This window comes from Sander lucioperca, chromosome 8, assembly GCF_008315115.2.
Source record: "Sander lucioperca isolate FBNREF2018 chromosome 8, SLUC_FBN_1.2, whole genome shotgun sequence".
Lineage (NCBI taxonomy): Eukaryota > Metazoa > Chordata > Actinopteri > Perciformes > Percidae > Sander > Sander lucioperca.
Window position 1 is genome coordinate 4843648 of NC_050180.1, and position 20672 is coordinate 4864319.

Consider the following 20672-nt stretch of genomic DNA (forward strand, 5'->3'; position numbering starts at 1 on the left):
TTGTTCAATGTGGAGAGACTTCTTGCCAGGATGGCCCACAGATAATACATCATATTTATTAGCTGTTGAGACAACGGGATGTAAATTGACACAGTATGTAATCAGTCATTAACTACCATCTTCAAGACATCTTGCATGGCCTGAATCACTTTGCCAATGTATGCTATTTACTCAAACCAATAACGTTTTTTTTTCTTCCTTTAGTGTCATTTTAACGTAAGAACGGAGATCTATATAGCTGAAATGTAAGAAAAAGGGCCCCAAAGAGGTAGAGGGAGAAATGGCAAAATGTAGGAAAAGGTAAGGAGAAAATCCCGCTCCAGATTTGTGACATCATCCTATCCACTGCTCACATCCAGACCAAACAGGGCCATGTGTCTGGTTTTAATTTACTTCTTTTCTCCCCCCTCCGTTCACCCTTTTCCCCTCCTCTCCTCACCCTCCTCTGTTTCTTTTTTTCCTCTCTTTAGAGAGAGTGGGAGGAGGAAGAGAGAGGTGGCCGAACTCCAGAAGTTTGGAAGTTTGTCCCATCCCAGCCTTGAACTCAGCACCACAGCTCCTCTGGTTCGAGACTGGGAGGGTGTCTGTCTCTTTCTGTCTCAGCTATTTCCTCCCTTCACTCAGGACCCCTTTCTCTGCACATCTCTTATCAGTGACCTTCTCACAGCTTTGCTCAGCCACCTTCCTCTGGGAGCAAGAGGAATTTACCAGGAGGATAATGACAACAAGTTCAGCTCACAGTCATTTTACATAACTAATATTATCTCTTTTTTTCTTCAAAAACAAACACAGTGGAATACAGCTACATCAGCTTAGGGTAAGTTTTAAATCTGCTATGTTCTCAATGTGATTCATCTCGCAGAAAGAGCTTTCGGTTTGGTTTTTGCAAATGCATGCTTGCTTTATTTCTCAATTCTTAATTCTTTACGATGGACCGTGATTGCACTGTATGCTGATTATAAATAGTGCACTGACCATAGCATAGTTTCTAGTTGTAACATGTAAACGTATGATGGGTGCCATAATCATAGGTTTGATAGAGTTTTTGGCTTATAGGTCATAAATATCAGACAGCATGTGTTCAGCAGCATGACTGGAAGCTATACTTTAGTGGTGAGAGTGCTGCGAGGGCAAGAGGTGAGCTGCAGTTAGAGACCTCAGCAATGTCATGTACTGTGCATGTGAGCGTGGAGGGGCGTGTGTGTTCATTTTTCCCTCTTCAGAAATCTCCAAATGCTACTCTTCTGTTTGACTTTCTTGGTTTGTGCAAAGTTTAATTTACTGCATCGGTGTGAAATAATAGTGGGGAGAGAATGAAGTAAAAGTCTGACGCTGTGATCCCAGATCCCTGTTAGAGCTGTGAACCTGTAAGGAGTTGCTTTGCACTGAGTAATGTCAATTTATTTATGTACATATTGTGGTATAATGCAGATTTTGTGTAATAAGCAATGCAACAGATTATTTATATATACAGTCCCTGTTCAAAACCTGCTAAATATGATTTATGTTATGCCAAGAAATAAGGAATGTCATCAATCATCTTTCAATAGCTTATTTCGGTGCACTTTATTAGTGTTCTGGAACGATCTTTTGGTCATTCAATTATATCTAAATCTGAATCTGTTAGTAATGGTAGAATCAAATCAAATGTGTAAAATCTCCACACCAACATGTGAGCTCTAAAGAAGAGTAGTTGGATGGGTAAATGTTTCCACGGCAGCAGTAGCTCAAAAACCACACCCTCTCTGAAACGGGTACAGAACTGGAAAAGTGTTTTCCACACTACAGGCCAGAAGAACTAGGAGAACCAAGAGGGCTTTTTCTTCCATTGAACAAAGGAGGTGGGGTGGTGGGTGGTGTTAGTGGTCTGCACTGTTTAGTGAACCAGGTGTGAGTCATTAATCTTCCACTTCTCCTACAAGACTGTCCAAGTAGGGACAGAGGAATTCAGCTGTGTCTTCATTGCATTCATTTCATTCTGTGCATGTACAGTAGGATTCAATGCGCAAATTAAATAATTTTACTCTTCCAAGTCACAACATAATTAAAGTACATTGGAAACAATGTTCATGAGCTACTACTTTCACACAGTTTTATTTTGGCATGCAACCTGTTGCTATGATACAGAAAGGAAGAACTTGGTCATCGACCTAAAAGCGAGAGGAAACTTGGTGTGCGCTCCAGATTTGATTTTATGTGTTTGAAATATTTTCGCATAATTTACTGCCAGTCCTACGAAAACGCAACAGCTCTTACTGGAAGCTAGGATCTAAATGGTTATTGGCAGAGCTGCGTCAGGAGAGTTCTTAACAAAGAATTTTTGGATATACAGTATAACTCTGCATTAGTCTGTTTTATGACTGCTGTTCTCTCTCCAGCTTTTTGTCTTTTTTTTTTTCATGAAGCAGCACAGATGTCTGGAAGGTTGAAACATTTTTCAGAAAGGGCTTGTCTCAGTGAACTACTGTTCTCTTTTAAGGGAAGAAAAACATCTTTGCTCGCAAGGGATGTAACAGTTCACACTGCTTTGCATTGGTTAGTGAGAGCACCAGGTCTGTGGTTGATAATGGCATTAACGTTTTTATCATCTTTGACTTGTTAATTTTGTACTGCTGATTGATTGATTGATTAAGATCACAGGGCCCCCATTTGACTAAAAGGTGTATCAGGTGAAAAATAAAAACTAATGATCTCACCCAGCTGAACAATGTATATATTTAGTCTTTGCTACAAGCTTCCTTCATGTGCTTTTCTCCTATTCTAACCAACAGTGCACAAGTGTCACATTTAATACTTGAACTCAGCCTTTAGGCTTAGATTGGCTATGATGCTTGAGCACACATCTGCTAGGTGTCAGAGGGGCTAATACATAGCAGCTGTGTGGAACTGCCTGCCCAGCCTGCCTCCCCCTTCCTCTTTTAACTTTATCATTGATCCTCCTCTTATCTGTGCCACACATATCACTTCACATCCTTCCAGTGGAAGGGTGGGTTAGGTGTACAGGGTGTACAATAGATATTTTCTCCGCATGACTTGTCCCTCGTGACTTCACTTAATTTACAAATTTCTTTTTTTGTCAGTGGTTTGGGACGAGATGTCGTGCATCGAAAAAAATATTGGCATCAATAACTGTTGTTGACAGTATAATTGATATGTACATGGTTTCAGTCTGTAATTAAGTGAACAGCTTATGTTGAGCCAATTTGACAAAATGATCCATTAAGCCCAGAGCATAACCTGCAGTTGCACATTGAGGTTTCTTATTAGATGCATATGATCTTGAACAAATTCCACTTGCTTAATGTAAACTGTGCAATATAGCCAGTTACATGCATGTGTAAGCTTGATTTGCTGTATCATTCATAATTGATAACACAAAGTGCAATCACAAATAACATCTACTAGTGGGAGGGATCCTACGTAACATCTTTGATCATGTTATTCCTGCTACACATGTGGCTAACGAGATGGCTGCCAAAAGAAATGCAGCTGCGCCACTGTGGCAGCAGGATCCCCACTAGCTATGCTCACATGCAACTTTTTTGGAGTTGGAAAAGATGTTTTTGGGGGAAATGTAACAGCCCCGTTGAATGTACATGTCTGTAATGGTAAAAGCGTTCACTGCACTATATAGATATGACACTACATACCTCCTGTTGTAGTGAGCGTTTGAACATTGTACTACTTTATTACAGTAAGGCAAGTGCTTGTTTAGTGCGTATGGAAATGGTCTTTTCTAACTTCTATTGAATCTTTATTTAACTTCTAGAATCTAGACTTGAGTTAAACCTGATTTGTTTCTGCCACTCGGGGGCAGTGTAAACAAGCTGTAAACACAAAACTAACATGTCACATTTAAGGTTTCAATGGTAACTTTTGTTAGCAAATAGTTGCCATTTTACACATTCAGAGCTACATTAGTATTAATTTAGAGTACTGTTTCTGAACACCTGATGAATGTAAGTCCAATATTCCATCTCATCTTTGCTCTGGTTTGGTCCCACTAACTCCTGACAGAAATATCTGTGTCTGTAGCTGCTACATGCTCCACTATGTTCACCAGTCTTGATATTTGGTGCTGGACAGTTAGCGTTCAGTTTGGTTTTTAGTGCTGTTTTGGTCAAACCTTTTATGTGTTGAAAGTGCATTTTGAAATCCGTGAAGCGCCTCTATCTGGTAGCCTTTTCTCAGAGGGACACAGTTTTTATTTTTGTGAGGGGACTGAGCCACTTTCCATTTCCTATCCAAGGAGGTCCGCCTGGTGGAGCTGGTGTAACATGGAATTAATTACATTGGTATCTGTCCTTGAGGCTGATGGAGTTGTGTGCTGTGCTGCACCGTAAGCCTGTGTGTATGTGCATGTTTATGTGTGTGTGGGGTCTTTGCTATAAATGAGTGTGTGAGGTCCAGGTGCAAATGTGCTTCTAAGGGCACATTGCAGCGTCTATGTTGCTCTGGAAATGCAAACTGAGTGTTAACTATAAATAAAACCACTGAGCAAGATATTCTGTTATATACAGTATATAGAGCAGTGTGTTATGCTCACTTTATAACATAAACTGCTCACTACTTAAACTCTGAGCTTTCTTTAGAGCCTGTCACTTTATGGCGGGGACTGGATTACACATAAGATTAAACAATGACTCAGCATATCACCCAAGTGGAACTCAGCAGGAGAAAAAAACACTAACATGCTAACAGATCATTATTCCTTAACTTCTTATGTTTAGACCATCATGGTGTTATACAACTGGCCCGGGCATGCAGGACCATGGACATCTTTAGCTTCTCAAAGTGTGTATGGTTTAAAATGTCACACTTTGGCGACTCCTAGTGGTAGAAGCAAAAAAGACACTAATATACTTCACTACATGCTGATATCCCGCAACCTCACATGGATCTTAACTGGGGATACTCATATGGAACGGGCTGACAGAAACACAAAGATTGGTGCTAATTTTCACGGTCATTGTCTCATTCTACTCCAAACAGAAACTTATCATTTTAAGGACGCTCATAACATCAAGGCTTTAAGTTTGGAGGGATGGCAGTTTTTAAACTGTGACCTGTAGTTTATATTTTGTGCATGCAGTGAGTGAATGAGTGAATGAGTGAGTGAGTGGGTGTATAACTGACATAGGTATTTCTGAAAGAAGAAGAGCTTAACAATGGAATTATTGAGTTCCCTAGGGCTGCCAGAAGCATGTTTGTAGCAGATGATTTGGGCTAAGACACAATAATCTTTATGGGTCGCTGACAGGGATTCAGATGTATACCACAGACTATAAGTAATAATCAAATTCATCGGTGAGGAAATCAAGAGCAAGTTACTTTTTGTGTTGTCCTTTTTTTCCTAGGCTTTGTGTGTTCCTTTTCTCTGCCATTGCACTGTCCTTGACCCTGGTCTGCAGTCATACTGCATCTAAAATATAACAATATTTGTTATAATAAAACTGCACTTATCAATAATTGTTATTAACAATGGATTAAATGACAATGTGTAATGTGAAAGTCACACGTAGTGACAAACCCACAACAGAATGATCAACCAGCTCTGCAGTAGACAATTCTCAATGGAGTGTTTTTGCATCTTTTAGCTTTTTTTATTTCGGTCTCCCTGCTCTCATCAGCCTCAATTCCAGCAGCAGCAGGCATCCAGCTGTTTTCAGAGAAAAAACACTCTATACAAGAACTGTCCAGCACCAAACAGCTGACAGATATTAACGACTAGCTGGTGAACATAGTTGAGAATTTAGCAGCTAAAGAGCCGGATGTTTCCCCATGTCTGCTGAATATATAAATAAGCAACTGTCTGCTAACATGTTTGCCATAACAACTTTAGAGTTCTGCCCCTGAGTGGCAAAAAAGAGCGATGCACCTTTAAATTAGGGAAGTAATTTAGAGACAGCATATTTTTTTTTACTTTCTTTCCTAATTTTCTCACTAATGCTATTCCCCATGCTGCCATTGTTTTGGCTGCTCGTATCAGGGAAAACAGGAATCCACTGTGCTGTGTTTTCCTCTGTGGAGGCGAGGGGAAGCCATAGTGTTGACACATTGGTCAGGCCTGGCAAACTCTGCAGTGGCTTCTGAGTGACCTGAAATCACATGAGCATGAGTGGAGAACACAAACATCTGTTGCAGATTTCCTTGAAATAAAGGAACTTGGGGGGAGCACTGGGACTGAAGGGATCCATATCTCCTACTGCAACAGTGTTCAAAGGATACGTTTCTTTTAACTCTCTTTAAATATATTCTCCAAGTGCTTTACATGTTTGTTTTATAAGGTAAAGTGTATAACAGAAAGTTTCCATGTGTAAATTATCATCATCTCTTCACAGTGGGCAAACACCGACATTTTAGTAAAAGAAGAAAGTTGGGTTGGGTTTAGGAAACGTGACAGGCGGGACATGATTCCCGGTCTCCTGGGTGAAAGTCCTGTGTTGTTTGACTCATCGTCCACCCCAACCAACCTCCCTATGCGGATTTTCGGCCTTTCATACTACTCACTACCATAGTCGCTCTTAATGCTACGTCATTTTCTCATTGACTTTACATTGGCATTGTTTTCTGTGGTGGCCACACAGAATTTTCACACATTCCGTGCCACCACTACGTAATGAGGTGTTAACAGTTCGTGATCATTTCACGGAATTCTGTGAGACCAGCCTGAACAAATCCTTCGTCTGCAGTGCATTAAATACAACAGCCATGTGTTTATAATTCATTTTTGTTGTGTATTATGGATGGCTTTGATTCAAGCCTAGCTGACCCAGGTTTTCCTATCCTAATGAAAGGGTCTCTTTGACTAAAAAAATATTTAATTTAAATAGGTTTGAAGTGCACACTTGGTAAGATCAGAGGGAAACTTGGTCCAGAATCCACTTTAGACAGGGCCATTTTCCACAACTGAGGGTTAATATTATTGCTATGTGTTGTTGGCCAAGATTTCGAATTAGACACAATGCTAGGTAAGCAAAAATAACTTTAACATGATCTACTTTGCCTTTATGGCGGGGACTGGATTACACATAAGATTGAATGATGACTCAGCATATCACCCAAGTGGACCTCAGCAGGTCAAAAAAAAAAAACCTAACATGCTAACAGATCATAACTCCTTAACTTCTTATGTTTAGACCATCATGGTGTTATACAACAGGCCCGGGCATGCAGGACCATAGACATCTTTAGCTTCTCAAAGTGTGTATGGTTTAAAAATGTCACACTTTGGCCACTCCTAGTGGTAGAAGCAAAAAAGACACTAATATACTTCACTACATGCTGATATCCCCCAACCTCACATGGATACTGATATGGAAGCAAAAATCTCTTTAGCATGATCTACTTTGCCTTGGACCCGTGCAGCATTGTAATTCGGCCTGTGTTTTATTTTTATTGCTTGTCAAAATAAGGCCATTTTATTTTTTCAAGACCTTCTTTTTTTTGTTATATTTAAGTCTTTATATGCTTGTGTAAAAAAACATTCCTAATTGCAGAGTGGAGTGGTGAGTCTGCCACATCACAGTTGGAAGTTTGGGTTAATTTGGGTGACATTTGTTTTTCTCAGATCAGAGTTTTTCAATTTTAAGTTTGCTTTAGTGCAATTAAAATGTAATTGCTCTGGCTGCTCTTTTGGAATCCATATTATCACTTCATGGTGGTCTGAAATTGAATAGGTTATGTGTGTTTATCTGCTCTTTGCTGACTATTGTGAGTTTTAGACCTAGAGAGTTAGGAAAGTAAAGGAAATCCTCACTTCTCAACGGGATACAGGCAAGTAATAAAGTACAAATATGTGTGTTTGGATCTGTAAATAGACTGTTCCTTTGTAAGAGATGATTTCATAAGGAGGACATCTTGGTGTAATAAGACTCATTACGTTAGGACTTGATCTTAGGGTTAGGGCTGTGGCTACAATCAAATGTGTGTGATTTTTGTTGTTGTTCAGGCATTATTTATTGATAGCAAAAGATTGATGAACAATTGTGTTTGTAACCTGAAATTGAAGAAGATATTGCATACACTATTAATCATATTTGAGTTAGTTTAAATTTAATGTTTGAAATATAATTAAGTACCCACACCTCAATAGAGTTCGGTTCACTTTAGGTGAGAATGTGATCCGACCAAAATACAGGAAGTGAACAAAAAAACATGCATTTACTAGCCTGCAATTTCAACCTTGCACACAACTTATGAACTTGTATATGATTTAAGGGATGATAACTTTTAAATCCATAACCTAATATGACCATATATTGCTGGTCGTTTGTGTGACAACACATTATCATCTCTCTCTCATCCCCTTTCCTTCACTCGCTCTCAGCTGCTCATATTGTTTACCTTCTTCTAGAAACACCAAAGCAAAAAAGACATGATACATTTAGTTTTGTTCCATTATTTCTGAGACCAGGCAGTGTCGGTGAGTTTCACTCGGTTATTCTGCCCAATAGACCAGTGACAGCTTCGACCTTGTGACAATGTTTGCTACGCCTGACAAAGTGCTGTGTAAACCCAAACCGAACCAAATGAAAAAAGCAACAATGCTGCAACTTCACCCACGAATCGCACCGAGTCTACCGAACTATAGATGTGGAAGTGCCCTTACTGTGCATGCATGCATGCATTCTCAGTAGTGAGCCATGCATGACCTTCCTTTCATTTCCTGTGACATTACTTAACTTAACAATTGGGGAAAATCTGACTGAATAGAAAATACACCCACCCCTGCTGTATAACTGGACTTTCCAGTCCAACACCCCTCTTAAGAACACTTTGTTTTGTGAGTTGGAAAATTCCATCTTTGCCAAGCAGTTAATTACTAAAGCACATTGGCTGGTATTTTAACAGGTGGTTTTGATCATTACCACTCTGTGCTTCAGGTCTGCTACTGAAACTCCAACACATGCTGCAGCTCCCTCACTCACACAAACCAAAATGTTAGACACATCTGTGACCAGAAGAGCTGGTGATTCAATTGTCATTTTTTTTATTGAAACACAGCAGCCTTTAATGGCAGATACCATGTCTATTTTAAATCTTGGTCAGGATGTACATGCTTGCCGCTGCCTTATTAATGTGAAAAATGCTAATCCCACCGTTAAGCAACTGGGACCTGGTGATGCTTCAGCAGCAGTACCAGTAGGAAATCTCTTATTGTTGCACCACACAGGCTGACAGGAAATGTGGTGTGTCGAAGATTAGATGTTGCATTCTTAAAACAAGCCTATGTCATGCTGTGTGTTGTATTTAGAGAAGCAGTGCTGCAAAAATAGGGAGTGCAACAACATTTCAAATATCCCATACCCTATCCCAAACTCTCAGAGACTGCTACCACAAATACAAATAATAAGCATAGATTTAGCATCTATTTATTTATTATCATAACATTCAACATTTGTAAATTTATGTATGTAAAAATCTCATTTAACTAGTGCCTTTTATTTATCTCTTTTCAAAGCTGTACTTGCCTTTTATTTATTTTGTATAGTTGTACTTGCACAAGCGTCACTTTTCACTACGCTGCTGTTTTTGCCATTTTGCTACTACTGCTGTTGCTGGTACTGATTTTATCTTTTTTCTGTGTTCTGTCTGCATCAAGAGAAGCAATACGGAATTTCATTATATCTGAGTATAATTACAATATCAGATCATTTTGATAGTCATGGCCAAATGAAGCTTCCTGATACTTCATGAACCATTTTCTTTATTTTCTGAGCCCACTAGATGGCGCTTTTGGTTTAAAGAAAAAGGCTCAAGGACTGGCGATTCAGTGTGCTTTCAACCTTTTGTTGAACAGAGAGCGCCATGTAGTGGGCTCAGAAAATAAAGGCGTAATTTGTCCGGGAGCATGTTTATTTAAAATGTATATGTTAAAGACATGCAGAAGAATCATTCTTCATTATCATTATAATAACCATATTGCAACAGTAGACTCATTTGAAGTGTGAAGTATTGGTCAGGCCTTGTGGTATTAGGATAGAACTACTGGTTTAAATTCATATCATATTTGCTTCTGGTTTTACAGGTGTCCCTTTGCTGTATTGGTGATAGAAGATGAAGAGGCATCGGTTATTACCGCTATGTGCCCTCCTAGGCTTCCTGTTTGCAGGATTCCTCCCTAACTTTGAGGCTCAGGAAGGTAAGTCGAACTAAGTTCATCTCAGCTGCAGTCAGCAGGCTGTGCTCATTTTGCAGATGATTTGTCAACTTTTTCCAATTTTCAGCAATGCTCAGTAGGAATAAATTTTTTTCTACTTCCCGTTTTTGCTCCCCTAAAAATGTATACTGTAGTCTACATCTACACCTGTTCATATATTGCAAAGAAAAGCAGGACTTTTTAAAAGTGCTTATGACATCCTAAGAAAAACCAAACACATTAAAGTAATTAATTCAAATATTACATGATTTTTCACTTTTAATGACCATTGTTAGTTAACTGGCTATTTTTCAATTATTGTTATTATTTTGTTTTAATCTGAATTCAAAACGGTGTATCTTAACATTGGAGGAAAAAAAATAGAATACCAAGTGCAGTCAGATGCTTTTGCTAAACAAAGCAGCTACATTTCAGCTGTGCAACCATATTGGTGTTAAGCACCAAAACAATATTCTGGTACCAAACACACCAGGCATCTTTTCACTGGTCTTCACTTTTGTCCTCCAAACACTCTTTTGAAGATTGTGCACAGGGGTTGGGAGCTGATATATACTTTCTAGTGGATTCATCCTGGAGTATGGGAGTGGAGAACTTTAAGCATATCAGACAATTTCTGTACAGCTTGATACAATCACTGCACCAGGTTGGAGGGGAGAGGTTTAAATTTGCCCTTGTGCAGTACAATACTAAGCCACAAACTGAGTTCCAGCTCAACAGCTACCCAACAACACAGGGAGTCCTGGCACACATCAAGGCTATGCTTTATCATGGTGGGGGAACCCAGACTGGCCTGGGCCTGGATTTCCTGACTCGTACACACTTGACCACTGCTTCGGGCAGCCGCGCTGTTGATGGTGTGGCCCAAGTGGTGGTTGTGCTAACAGATGGGCGCTCCCAGGATGACGTGGCCGAGCCAGCTCAGGTGCTGTGGCTGGCAGGCGTGGAGGTGTTTGCAGTTGGAGTTCAGGATGCAGTTGATTCGGAGCTCAGGGACATGGCTAGCAAGCCCCATGACACTCATGTGTTCAGTGTAGACTCTTTCCTGACTTTGCGGGATATAATCCAAGATTTAGTAGTGGGGCTTTGTGACGCAGTGACCCGGTCAGAGGGTGGTCCTGTGGCAAATGAGGCCCCCGTGTCTGGAGGAGGGACAGGTAATGAAATGGGACCAGTGTCACTACCATTACTAATGTGTTTACATGTGCAGGACGAAGCTGCTGCATATGTGGCTGTGACTGGATTTTATTATTAACACAATCAAGTGTTTTTTTTAACCACAATAACATTTCACTATCCACCTGCAAAATTAACATCACTTGTTTTGTCTCACCACACTTAATATCCCCCTAATGCTTTAAAAAAAAATCACAATTAGATCTGCATGTGATTGACATCCCTACAGCATCTCAGATTAGGGTGTAACAGTGGCACAGAAATATGCCTGTGCAAAGCCAGAACAAAAACAATGAGAATGTATTGAGAGAAAGCTATTTAAGTGATGGGACCATTCTGTGCTCATAAATTAGGTAGTGATTTAATTTCTGTGTTGGCATACAGCATAATCAATCATCAGGCATAATTTAAGACACCAGTTCAAGATGATGCTTGTTTGAATTAGACACAGCTGTGGTGAGAGGACACAATACAGACAGCAACAGAATAACATTGTAAAATCCATATATTGACACCTCAGACTGACATTTGTTCAGAAAACCTTTGGAAAAGAGAAGGGACTCAAGGATGCCTCACCCTTTAAAACATCACATCTCAAATTCAATCAATGAGCTTTTAACCATAGCTAACCATGCACCACTGCTTATGTGTCTTGCATTTTGTATTCTTTTCTTTTGTGTCTTTATCAGTCACAATGTCTATCTGTGTAAAATATTGTCAATATTCTGTATTTGAAACAGCGATGAACCTGCCTGGACTCATCCTTGACCTGCAAAAGTACTTTGAGAATATTTTTATATGCAGATGCCCTGAAATTATATACAATATGTTACAATTAATTACCAGAAGTTACTGGAATGAAAAAATATGTTCCATAAAAATCTGTCCATAAAAGAAAATTTATTTTGCCAGCATATATGATTCAAATTAAAATGAATTGGAAACATCAATAATAAACAAATTTGTAAAGATTTTACATGAAATCACATGCAATATATTATTATAATAAAGTATTGTAGGCCTCCAGGATATGCCACAGGGTCATGGCTGGTCACTTTATCTGAGGTCCATAACAAGAGTCTGCATGGGATGGCTGAACTCAATGGAGTTTCTACAAAGGACACATCACACTAATTTAACAAAGAACTTTGTAAAAGGTTTAATGATAAAACAGCTCAACTTTTTTTTTTCATCATTGTTTTTCTTTTGTCACCATAGTATGGCCTCATGATGGAATACCCTTGGTTTTAAAATTATTTTATTCGGATTTCTTTATAGTGAATAATACAAATATTACTGAACCATGTAGTTAAATGTATTTATTATATTAATTATAACTAATTATTATCATTTCATAATACTTTTTATTTTTAATTTTCCCTTCTTAAGGCTCAACAATTAGTTTTTATAAAAAATGAACAAGAAAATAAACAAACATGATTAGCTTTACATGTGGATGGAGTTCTAATCTGCCCCTGATGTAGGAAAACATTAGTTTTTCTGGAATTTAAATGTTTTTGACCTAATTAAGCTGTTATGATTGACCATCCTAGATGAGGAGAATTAGCTCATCAGTGGTTAGTATTCATACTGACAACAACAGTGCTGTACTCTGCTTCATCAAACACATTGCATCACTTTAGGAAATCTCCTTGGTTCAGCCTACATGCAGTATGATGTGTTTTGCAATGTTTGATTGATTTGTTCACTTTCAATGTTACTTGACACACACAATGATATGCTAGCACGAGTTCTTTGATTGGATTCTTTGTCTCTGCCTCACCATGTTAACACTTTCACAAGTTCCATTTTGTTTTGTTTTCTCTCTCTTCCCTTAAAGCACAAGATTCAGCTGACCTAGTACTCTTAATTGATGGATCAGAGAACGTTGGAGCAGCAAACTTCCCCTTTGTGCGCGATTTGGTTTTGAGAATCATTGAGCCCCTTGATGTGGGCAGGGACACTTTTCGGGTGGCCTTGGCCCTGTACAACGGCAACCCACAGATAAAGTTCTATCTAAATAGCTATGACAGCAAATCATCAGTCCTGGAAGCGGTGAAGGGCCTTTCCTACTCAGGGGGTGATGAATCTAACCTGGGGTTCGCCTTGGAGGAAGTAGCCAAGAGCCTTTTAAGCCAAACAGCTGGGGGCAGGGCCGACGAGGGTGTGCCCCAGATGTTGGTGGTTATCAGTGCTGGGCCGTCCACTGATGATACTGGTGCCGGTGACCGGGCCCTTAAGAGGGCCAGCGTTATCACATTTGGCGTGGCGATTGGTGACACGGCCAGTGCAGATCTGGAAGCAGTTGCTACAGATAAAAGTTTTGTCCTGTCAGCCCCTGATTTCAGGACAGTGGCGAGCACGGGTGACCAGCTGCTCCCATTCATTAACGGGGTGGTCCAGCGCACCATTATAGTTCAGAACGAGTTCACAGAAGGTATGTAACTTCTCTGTAAATGTTGGCGAGGCATTGTGGTTGTGGATGGGGACTTAAAAAAGAAAAAGCCCTAAAGAGCTCATAATGAATGTAATATAGTGTACAAGGTAAGATATGCTTGTGCTAAACTTGAAATTGCTATATTCTCAATCATAGTAAGGGCGTTTAACAGAAGTGGTAATAACACATTAAACATTAGGAAAGTATTGTTCTCTACTTGACATTTGACTAAGCTGCTGCAAATGTATAGATCCACACAGTTCCATTGATCCATTGTAAAGACACCCAAGTCAATGATCTGAAAAGCTGTATAAAATTGCAGAATGGGTTGTCCCCATATCACTCACATACTGTATACCCAAATATATTCCTTGATAGAGCTGAAAGTGTTTTGTAGTTATAAGTTCCTGCATTGAATTGAATAATGTTGTTGTTTTGCAAATGCAAAATGCATGCAGTTTATGTCTGGATAGCTTTTTTGTTGTCAAACTTTGAGAAAGAGAAAGTTCTAACAATCAATACAAAGTTCCAACAATCATTGCAATGCGGAGAACAAACACACTTTAAGTACCTGGCCCCCCTATTAGGCTTTGTCAAATTCAATTCAATTATTTTATGAACTATATGAATGACCAAGACATAAAAGACAGGTATCATCAATGGTAATTACATTTCATTAAGGGCCAAAGTCCAGTGTCAATTCCAGGCTATGTATTGTATTTTTATTTCACATTTTGTTGATTAATCATTAATGTTATTCGGCATTTCTATTAATATTCTAATCTTAAACTTTCTTTGGTACAATATATCGTGTCCATATGCAGCAAAAAAATGATCCAATCTAAGTATAAATTATTACTCTATTAAAATATATCCTTGGTGGACTTTGGTAGCCCTTAGTACTTATAGATTTATTTTTATAATCTTAAAAGAGCTTTTATTCTCATATTAATGCATTTTCTTTTCTTTTCAGTCTTGGCAGTTGGACCACGAGACATCATTTTCCTCATCGACAGTACAATGGGTGCAACGCTTATCAACTCTGTGCGAGAATTCATCAAGCGGTTCGTCGACATCATGCCAATTGGTCCAGATGGAGTTCAAGTGGGTGTGGCCCAGTTCAGCAATATCCCTCGACTTGAGATGGATCTCAACTCCTATGGATCCAGGGAGGAATTAACTGCTGCTTTGGGCTCTATCAAACCGAGACCGGGACAGACAGTCAACATTGGAGCAGCCTTGGACTTTGTTCGGACAAATATGCTGCGGCCTGAGAAAGGCAGTCGTATTCAACAGGGGGTACCCCAGGTTTTACTGTTGATGACCAGTAAAAAGTCAAGTGACAGTGTGGCAGCACCTGCTATAGCCCTGCAGCGACTGGGCGTATTGACTCTAGCTGCGGGTTCCAAGACTGCGACGGAGAACGAGCTGCAGCAGATTGCCTTTGCTGACAGTGTTGCATTCTATTTGAAAGACTTCCGCTCACTGCTTCGCAACCCAAAGGCAATTGTCGATGCGCTCTCCACTATAGCTGGGGTGGTGGTGACTGAAGGACCCACTGAGCCAGGTACTGCTTTGTCTTTCACGAACATCTACTACATTTTAAAAATATCTTTTGTCATCATTCAATCAATGAAATTGATGAAAGTGAAATATACAGATAAGTGACAAATCAAAGGAAAACCTTGAATAAATAAGTGGAAAAACAACAAATGCAGATGCTTCGATACAATTGTGCTGCGTGATAAAATTAAAGAATTGAAATCTTCCTTTGTTGTATGAAAAATGCCACTGTACAAGTGGAAAATTGTGGACTGACCCGCTTTTCGCCACTATCATCAAACCATCAAAAAGGGAAAAATGAGACATGAAATACAATGAAAAAGTCCATTTTTAGCACCAGAGCTGTGATTTTGAAAGCATCGCAGTCGCAGAGTTTACAATACTCAGGGACAGGATTGTGAAACTGTTGAAAGTTATGATGGTGGCAATTATTTTGGCCTTCAAAACAATGAACATGAGGTAAACAGTAGAAATAGGTTTTGGTAATCGGATGGCAGATGCTGATGGCTATAGGCAGTCAATTTGTAAGTTAAGGCCCGGACACACAGAGCCGATAATCGGCCGTTGGACAGTCTGGCGAGGTCAGTGACTCGAGTCTGCTCGAGTCACTGACTCGGTGTGTTCCGTGCTGTCGTCCGTCGGAGGGGCCATTGGCCTTCATATTGGCTGATTTGACATGTATAATTGGGAGGACGGGCACTGCCGGCAGTCGGACTCAAATGACCAATCTGATTGGTAGAGTGCTAACCCGGAAACGGGGAGCGGAATGAGCGTGACTAGAGTCTCTCAAAATCTGATGAAAATCTTTTAAACTGACCATTGTCGATCTGAAATGAAGACAGATTCAGCAACTGCATGGCCTATATTCTCGCTTAATATTTTCAGAAACACGTTTCGGTGAACTATTTTAGTACAATATGAGATCGTATTCTGAACAAGCCGCCATGACAGTCTGTCTTTCAATTTCCGGAGAAACCAGACCCACGTGACGCGTTCGTCCAATCAGCTGCCGGTTTTCATTTTTGGGCGACAATACAGATTAGTGCTGCCTGCTGTTATGGAGACCTATTACGTCTTGTCACTTTGGTGACTGATACTGTCGTATTTCTTGGAAGGGCAGTCTCCAGTTTAGGTTGATTTTTTAATTTTTTAAAACAGGTCTACGTCTGGAGAACTTTACTACATGACTCTTTTGGAGCTAAATAATGCTAGTTTAGCTGTGAGCTTACTTAGTTGTATGTATTATCAATAGAACTAAGTTTTTAATTGAGTAAACAATTATTTAAATACTTAATATTAGTGGTGCTTTCACACCTGAGCAGTTTGGTCCATTTAACCAAAACCTGGAGCACTTCGTTGGATAGTTGGGTTTGTTTGTACGCTTCCAAATGCGCTAAAGTTGGTTCCCTTAACCCTTGTGTTGTCTTCCATTCAACCATGCATCGTCCTTCCGGTCAAAACTGAAAATCAACACTTTTTCTGACGTTTTTGTCTCTTTTTTCGACACTTTTGGCGCTTTATTCAATGTTTTTTGGCGCTTTTTTGACGTTTAAAGCTTCTTTTCACTACCATGTATAAACACCACCAACACCAACTCATAACTAGTTTTACACTTATTACTTATTTTTGGAATTCATTTTCAATAAAAAAACACATTTATAGGAAATGATACCTAATTCTTGAGTTAAAAAAGCAGAAATTATGAATTATTTAGACTAATATTAAAGGAAGGATAATCACAGAAAGGTCAACGTTCAGTCAGGATACTGTCTCAAAACATTTCAGTTTTTTTTTTCACATGCTAAAAAATTTAACAAGACACCCAAAATTCAATGAAAGTAGAGAGACGATCTTTTGTTATACTTGCGAAGCATGTTGTATGGAATCATCTGTGTTATTTTTTGGGTAATCCAAATTAGGTAGTTAAAAAGAAACCCATATTTCTGATAGACATTTAGACAATGGGTCAAATTAACCCGAACACAACACAAGGGTTAAGGTGAGAATGCTTGCCACCAAAATAAAAGAAGTTAACTAAAAACAGGGCATTTAACTAGCCTGCAATTTCAACCTTGCAGGCTTATATATGATTTAAGAGATGATAACTTTCAAATCCATAATGTATCATAACCACACATCACTCCTCATCTGTGGAACAAAACATAATAATCTCTCTCTCATCAGGGGCTGCCCTCTCCTTCACCCACTGTCTGTCAGCTGCTCATATTTTTCACCTTCTTCTAAAATCTTAGAAGCACTAAAGTAAAACCAGACACCCAAGACAATATAAATCTGGTGTTGCTCAATTATTTCTGAAGTACAGGGGAGTTTCACTTGAATATTCTGTTGAATAGACCAGCGAACGTTTCGACCGTGTGACATTTGTTTACAATGTTTGGTGCATTTGAAAAAGTGCAATGGGAACACAAACTGACCAAATGAAAAAATGCTACAATCTTGCAACTTCACCCCCAAATCACACTGAGTCTACTGAACTATGGGTGTAAAAGTGAACTTAATTTAAATAAGTGATGACCAGCAACATACATTGCCAGGAAACACATTAAGTTACAAATTCACTGCCTTTAGCCTTCAGCATCTCAGAGATCATTTCTGTTTTTTCCATTGCTGAGAGACAACAAAATAATCTTTTTCCGGGGTGGGCTTTGATAAATGTGTGGCCTCTTACCTGATTATTAGCTTACAGTGATGAGAACGAGTGCCCAAAGGAAAGACTCAACTTCATAGCATATACAGATAACTGTTTCAATGGGCATCATTTGAGCTATTATTGTGTCACTAACAGTGTTACATCTTCCAGAGACTGAAATGATATGTACATAGTATTACAAAGAGGACAATTTGTTTTGTTTTTGTGCTTTTCCCTAGTGGTGGAGATAACCACAGTGCAGACTCAAAAAGTGGTTCGAGACATTGTCTTCCTTGTGGATGGATCAAACTACGTTGGCAGCAGTAACTTTCCCTATGTGAGAGATTTCATCATCAACGTGGTCAACCAGCTGGATGTACGTCCTGACAGAGTCAGGATTGGTCTCCTGCAGTTTGCTGAGAGCCAAAAAATTGAATTTCATCTGAACAGCTACAGCAGCAGGCAAGATGTTGTGAATAAAATCTCTCAACTCAGGCTGACTGGAGGCTCAGTTTTGAATACAGGAGCTGCCATGAATTATGCCCTTGCCAACATGTTCCAGCCATCAACTGGGTCACGTAGGAAGCAGGGAGTCCAGCAGGTGTTGGTTCTGATCACAGGTGGTCCAGTCCAGGATCAGGCTAAAAACGCAGCTGATAAATTGGCTCTTGCTGGTGTTTTGACCTTCACAGTCAGTTCTGGGCAAGCAGATGAAGCCCTAATGAGAACAGTTGCCTTTGTTGAAGATTTGGCTTACCATGAAACAAGCTTCTCAAATTTGCCAGCTCTGGCTGAACAAATAATGCCAAAGTTGATAACAGTGGTTGGTGATACAGATGTGACAGAAACAACATTCCCTGAGGAAACTGGTGAGTTTTTTTTATATCTCCATTTCAATTAACGAAACAAATGTGACTTACATAAAGGTTTCCCTGGTAACATTGTTTTTGTTTTCCCTCAGCTGTTGTTGCTGGAGCTGAAAGAGATGTTGCCTTTCTCATTGATGGCACAGAAAACGTCAGAAGAGATTTTGCCTACATCCGAGATTTTATCCTTAAAGTCATTGAACCACTTGATATTGGGACTGACAGGGTGCGAGTTTCAGTGGTTCAACACAGCGAGAGGCCAACTCCAACTTTCTACCTTAACACTTATCAGACCAAAGATGAGGTGATAAGAGCTGTCAGAGGAATGACATTGGCTGGTGGACGGAGCCTTAACACAGGAGCTGCTCTAAGTTTCATGAAGGACACCATCTTGTCTGAAAGGCATGGTAGCCGTGCATCACAAAATGTCCCCCAGTTCCTGATCGTTTTGGCTGCAGGCAGGTCCAGGGACAGCGTAAAGGATTCTGCTGGTGCGCTAAAGACAGAAGGAGTTGTACCGTTTGGTGTTGGTGTCAAGGATGCAGACCCAAAGCAGATTGCGGCCATTTCACACAACCCTTCCTTTGCCTTCAATGTGAGGGAATTCAGCGAGCTTAGCACCGTTACACAAAGGCTCAATAACTACGTGAGCCTTCCAAGGGAAGAGCTGACCACAGTTCTACAGCAAGGTAAGCTACATCTCTTTTCCTAGTGGTGTTTTAAACGTGCTGTAAGAAAACAACACTTTGACTGATGTTTTTGGTGCTTTATCAGAATAACTGAATTTTATTTGTTGTGTCTTAGTACAAAGCAATGCTGCAAAAAGAGATATTGTGTTCCTACTGGATGGCTCTGATAACACAATAAATGGATTCCCAGAGATAAAACTCTTTGTTAAGAGCATAGTGGAGAGCCTCTCTGTCAGTGAGAGCCAAGACAGAGTGTCTGTGGTTCAGTTTGCTAATAACCCTGAGGTCAACTTTTATCTGAGTTCTCACAAGGCAAAGGATGACATTATAAATGCCATAGAAAATTTAAGGCACAAGGGTGGGAGGCGCCTTAACATCGGGGGAGCGCTCCAGTTTGTGAGGCACAGTGTCTTTACTTCCTCAACGGGCAGTAGAAGATTAGAAGGAGTGCCCCAGATTTTAATTCTTCTAAGTACAAAACCGTCCACTGATAACGTGAGAAGCCCAGCTTTTGCTCTTAAAGAGCATGGAATTGTGTCAGTGGGGGTTGGAGTGGGAGATGCCAATCATTCAGAGTTGGAAATGATTGCCTTCAAACCTGGTTTTACATACAAAGTCACTGATTTCTCCAAGTTGCCCTCAATCCAATCACAAATTGTTGCTACACTGAACATAAACAAAGAAACTGCGGAAACCATGACTGGAATCTCAGATTTAGTAGGTAAGAATTCCACATTTCAATATATGCCTAAAATTGGAGTACAGTATTTGTCTTCAGAATAACATTCTTTACTCTCTTTTATACTCTCTCTCAAATATATTTAACATACATTTCTAGTCTGATGATGATAAACAAACAATTTTCATTTATTATTACCCTTGCTAGAATATCTATACTGTTTCAAAAAGGAAGTGTTCTGTATTTCTTAGGCTTTCAAGAATGTAGCCCATTTTATTCCTCTTTCCAACTGTCCACAACAATGAGTCGACATATTCTTTCACACATCTTTCTGATAAAAAGATGGTTCTTTAGAAGTTCTGCTTGAAATACCACTTTCAGAGAAGTGGCTCATCTTTCTTTCAGTGCTCATTCTCTGAGCTTGCTCATGCTGATAAAAATGCAGCGTAGAAA

The 20672-nt window shown here is 39.6% G+C and overlaps 1 protein-coding gene across 1 annotated transcript; it reads left to right on the forward strand.

Moving 5' to 3' along the window:
• Window positions 1–498: 498 nt before the first annotated feature.
• LOC116043170 (collagen alpha-3(VI) chain) lies at window positions 499–20338 on the forward strand. The gene is made up of 8 exons (XM_031289670.2): window positions 499–817; window positions 10031–10144; window positions 10684–11316; window positions 13176–13772; window positions 14746–15339; window positions 18225–18854; window positions 18947–19540; window positions 19656–20338. Exons 2-8 carry the CDS (start codon window positions 10060–10062, stop codon window positions 20321–20323), a joined length of 3801 nt encoding a protein of 1266 aa, XP_031145530.2. The 5' UTR covers window positions 499–817; window positions 10031–10059; the 3' UTR covers window positions 20324–20338.
• Window positions 20339–20672: the final 334 nt, after the last annotated feature.

What these genes read in the sequence shown, in the direction of transcription:
- LOC116043170 (XM_031289670.2), top strand. Translation starts at nt 10,060, where the DNA reads ATGAAGAGGCATCGGTTATTACCGCTATGTGCCCTCCTAGGCTTCCTG. An exon ending in TAACTTTGAGGCTCAGGAAG is followed by an intron (nt 10,145 to 10,683) that starts GTAAGTCGAACT and finishes ACTCTTTTGAAG; the next exon opens with ATTGTGCACAGGGGTTGGGA. An exon ending in TCAGAACGAGTTCACAGAAG is followed by an intron (nt 13,773 to 14,745) that starts GTATGTAACTTC and finishes TTTTCTTTTCAG; the next exon opens with TCTTGGCAGTTGGACCACGA.